This window comes from Penaeus vannamei, chromosome 9 (genome assembly GCF_042767895.1).
Source record: "Penaeus vannamei isolate JL-2024 chromosome 9, ASM4276789v1, whole genome shotgun sequence".
Classification (NCBI taxonomy): Eukaryota; Metazoa; Arthropoda; class Malacostraca; order Decapoda; family Penaeidae; genus Penaeus; species Penaeus vannamei.
In genome coordinates, this window is record NC_091557.1 from 19254445 (window position 1) to 19258264 (window position 3820).

Sequence of the window (3820 nt, forward strand, 5' to 3'; positions counted from 1 at the left end):
TTAAAACTTGCAACTTACCTATACTTTTCTCAAATTCTGTTTTGTTTATTAGATTTTAAATGATGACACAGATGGAAGCAAAATGTATTTGATATCATTTTGCACCATAGTGATCATTATTTCTTAGGCTAATAATTATTCTTGCTATCTCTTGGACCACTGACATAGGGCCAAGTTTTGGCCACAAGCCATGACTTTGACATCCCTGACTTAGTTCTTTAACCATTTGAACCCATTGACACTAGGATGGCAAAAACAAATTTAATGTCCACTTTTTATTGTTTATTAAAGTTGTTTTTACTCATTGATGCCTCCACAAGTGCTTAACCCTATGGGCCTGATTTATTTGTGATGTAATATTACAGGCTAGACTTTGTGGCTAGGCCTAAGCTGTGTAATGCCAGCCCACCCTCTTTGAGTCATAATGCATTTACAGGTCATAGGTTGTTACGTCATGATGGCTATAGCCATTACTGTCATTGAAGGGTTAATCACCAGTGAATCAGTTACTAGTCTTAGCTATCTCACCTGTTTACCCTTTTCTCTGCATTTTTTTTATTTTATTTTGTTTTTGCTATTAGTATTGTTACTGATCCAATGATTATAATAGTAGTAACACAACCAGCTCAAGGAATGGGAAGATCAGGTAAGGTTACATAAGCTTACTAATTAGCTCATCTATATGCAAACAATATTCACAAAAGAAAATTAGAGTCAACAGAAAATTAGAGTCAACTGTACATTTACCTACCAGCAATGGTTTAAGAGTAGATGTAGACTACACAAGATGTGCTGCTTTAGCTAACATTCTTTGGTAGTCAACTTTACTGTACATATAGAAAAACTTGGCCATGTGCTATAGGAACCACTGCTAAAACAATGATAACATTGCTTATGGTTTGCAAGTAAACTATACATGTTGAAGTACCTGGTACATTCCCCTCTCCCCTTTCCATAATGCAGCTCCTGAATTCCTTTGAAGAATTGATGCTCTTAAAGGGTTAAGAACACTAAGTTCTTTTTTGGATACATTCTAAAGAGAAAGCATTTTGCAAGGTTGATATTTATTTTGAATCATTTTCTTAGAACTGTTCTCATGTCAAGTATGGGAGGTCCAGAATGATGAACCATTGATCATAGAGAAAATAAATAATTTGAAAGAAGGAAAAGTCTGCAATTCAGATTTTTAATTTCTAATGGCTCTAGCATCATTATCTAATGGGCACTAGTACCTAGTACATCATTCATCACCTCTGGGAGGTCTTTCAGTCCTTGTCTATTTTGAGCATATTTCTCAATCCTACACTTGATACACCAGAATTTACAGGTACACTGATTTTATTACCTGTTTTTCTTTTTTCTTTTGGTATTCACTTTTCCAAACTTCTTGTATACTTTATTCATAAACTAAACAAGTGGACCTTTGACCAATATCACATAGGATTATTATTGATCTTACAGTTTTTAAATTCCTTTTTTAATAAAAAATCATATTGAAAAATGGTCTGATTTATTTTCAGTTTGATTTCATAATTTGAATATAGTGAAAGGAATGTTAATACATTTTCTCAGTGGTATTTGTAACAGTCAGAAAGTGGTTGGGGTCAAGATGATATAGGATGGGCAAAACTGAAGGTGTAAATACAGAGCATTTCTCTTGTTTGCTATACCAAGTTGATAAACACAATGTGGAGAAAATGTTTTTACAATTACCATTATACTTTGCATCGATGAAACTGTTGTCAATATTAATAGCTAGATATACAAATTCTCTCAAAGAATGATAATAGGATTTGTACTTAAAATGACAAAAGGAAGAGGAGGAAAACACAGTTATATCAATGGCCTTTTTACTTTACTGCTTCAAAAAAGGGAAAGGTAAAAGGCTTCTGGTATATTCATGTTTTATTCTGTTGTATTGTTTACAGCTTGCTCAGCACGAATCCCACACAGAGAGTGGGAGTGTTCATTTCTCCCCCTTCCTCGAGAAGTGAGGTGACCAGAGTTTGTAGATATGCTACTGATATTTATCTTTGGATTTAGTAATATATGATTTTTCCTGCATTACCACAGATAGACCGAGTAGGAGTAAAGGGCAGGGTTCTTCACGCAAAAAGAAACGCTCACACAGAAATAGTCAGAGTGAATCACGAACAAGAAATTCTTCAACTTCTTCCCAGTTCTCTGTGGGTTCACTGTCTGATTCTGATTCTTTAAAAGACATACAGCAAGAATTAGAAGCTCTTAATTTTGATGACTTGGAAGAACGTTCCATTGAGAGCAATGGAAAGGTCACCCCACACACTGAAAAAAATGAATGCCATTCTGAACTGATCATCAACAGGGATGAGGAAATTTCAACTCAGAATCATATTTCTGCAGGTATGTATATATATATATATGCATGCATGCATGCAATTTAAATGCTGAATCTTCTTTTATTTCACATAAGGATTTAATTTCTTCCCTAAAATTTTGAATCTTTACAGAACATTCACCTTGGCAAAAAGTCCGGAAGAAAAAAAACATAGTGGATCAGCTGATACTGGCTCCCCAAATTGTTGAAACTTGTACAAATAATGTCCACAGTTCTGATAAGATTCCTCAAGTTCAACTTATAACCCAGAAAACAGAGGCTTCAACAAGGTATGGATATTGTAAAAAAAATGTGCAGATTTTTCTAATGAAAATCATTTATTTGAATTACTTAATCCATCCACAATATTTTTTGTAAGTTCAGAAATTGTTATTGTAGGTAATGTCTTGATTGTTTTTATTTTCCATTACCATAATTTTCCCCATATGTTGGTCTTCTACTGTCAAGATGTCTCATACTTTATGTTCTGGATGCCCTAACCATCATGTCATGAAAAAATTGGCTTGAGGGGTGAATGACATGAATGTGCTGTCATAGGAAAATTTGGTTGAGGGCCAGCTGACAGGAATTTGCTGTCATGGGAATTTTGGCTGAAAGCAAGAGTGGCAGGAATGACTTGCCACGAGTTCACAAAACTCTTGGAGGGTATTTAGGGTATGTAGACATTTAAGAAGGGTCTTTTGTATTATTTCCATTGATAAATGAGTGTGAAATGTACAATATATGAGCCATGACTGGAAGATTCTTGGCTCCAGGGAGGATGCCATTTCCATGCTCAGGATCTTATTCCTGCTTGCCATGACTGGGGGAATAGGGTGTATTACAGAAAATAGAATATTATGGGAAAAATTCAATTATTTTTGTCATTAATACATTAATTTATGTAGTACCAAGACAGATGATATGGAGTCTGTGCAAGGAAAACAGTGGATAAAGCAAAGCAAATGACAAATACAAACATTGGTAAATAGTAAAGCTGAAAAGCCTTATGCTGAAAAGAAAAAAAATACCATTGCAAAAGGGAGGCATGTAGTCTAGTCACCACACATGAGTGTTTGTGTATGCCTGGCCTGCAAGCCTCACACCAGTCAGAGTGGCCACTCAGGTAAGTCCAAGTAAGTATTTTGGGCCACATTCAGGCAGTGAAGCCTTTGGATCCAAGTGGTTAAATGAGCATTTACTAATGACTGTGGCACCTGCACTACAAAGTTTTGCCTTTTGCCTTTTGGTCATTTGAATACTAGAGCACTACTGTTGTGCTACTTTTCACATATTACTTTTAACAATATCTATATAATAGTATCATGATTTTAGTGGGTATTTTGATTAGCCCAGGCCTCCTCCCCCAGATATAAACCCACTGGCTGTGAATCATGTAGTGTAGTGGGGGGGAGGGGTACTACCCCATTCACCCAGCAAGGCAGGCTGTGGGACACCTGGACC

The 3820-nt window shown here is 35.7% G+C and overlaps 1 protein-coding gene across 1 annotated transcript in view; it reads left to right on the forward strand.

The window, feature by feature from the left end:
• Positions 1-2646, forward strand: part of LOC113828124 (inhibitor of Bruton tyrosine kinase) — a gene marked incomplete at both ends in the record, with an annotated part of 21155 nt that extends 18509 nt beyond the window's left edge. The window contains 2 exon segments of the mRNA XM_070125423.1: positions 2074-2382; positions 2490-2646. Of these exon segments, the coding sequence (XP_069981524.1) occupies positions 2074-2382; positions 2490-2646 (466 nt within the window).
• Positions 2647-3820: the final 1174 nt, after the last annotated feature.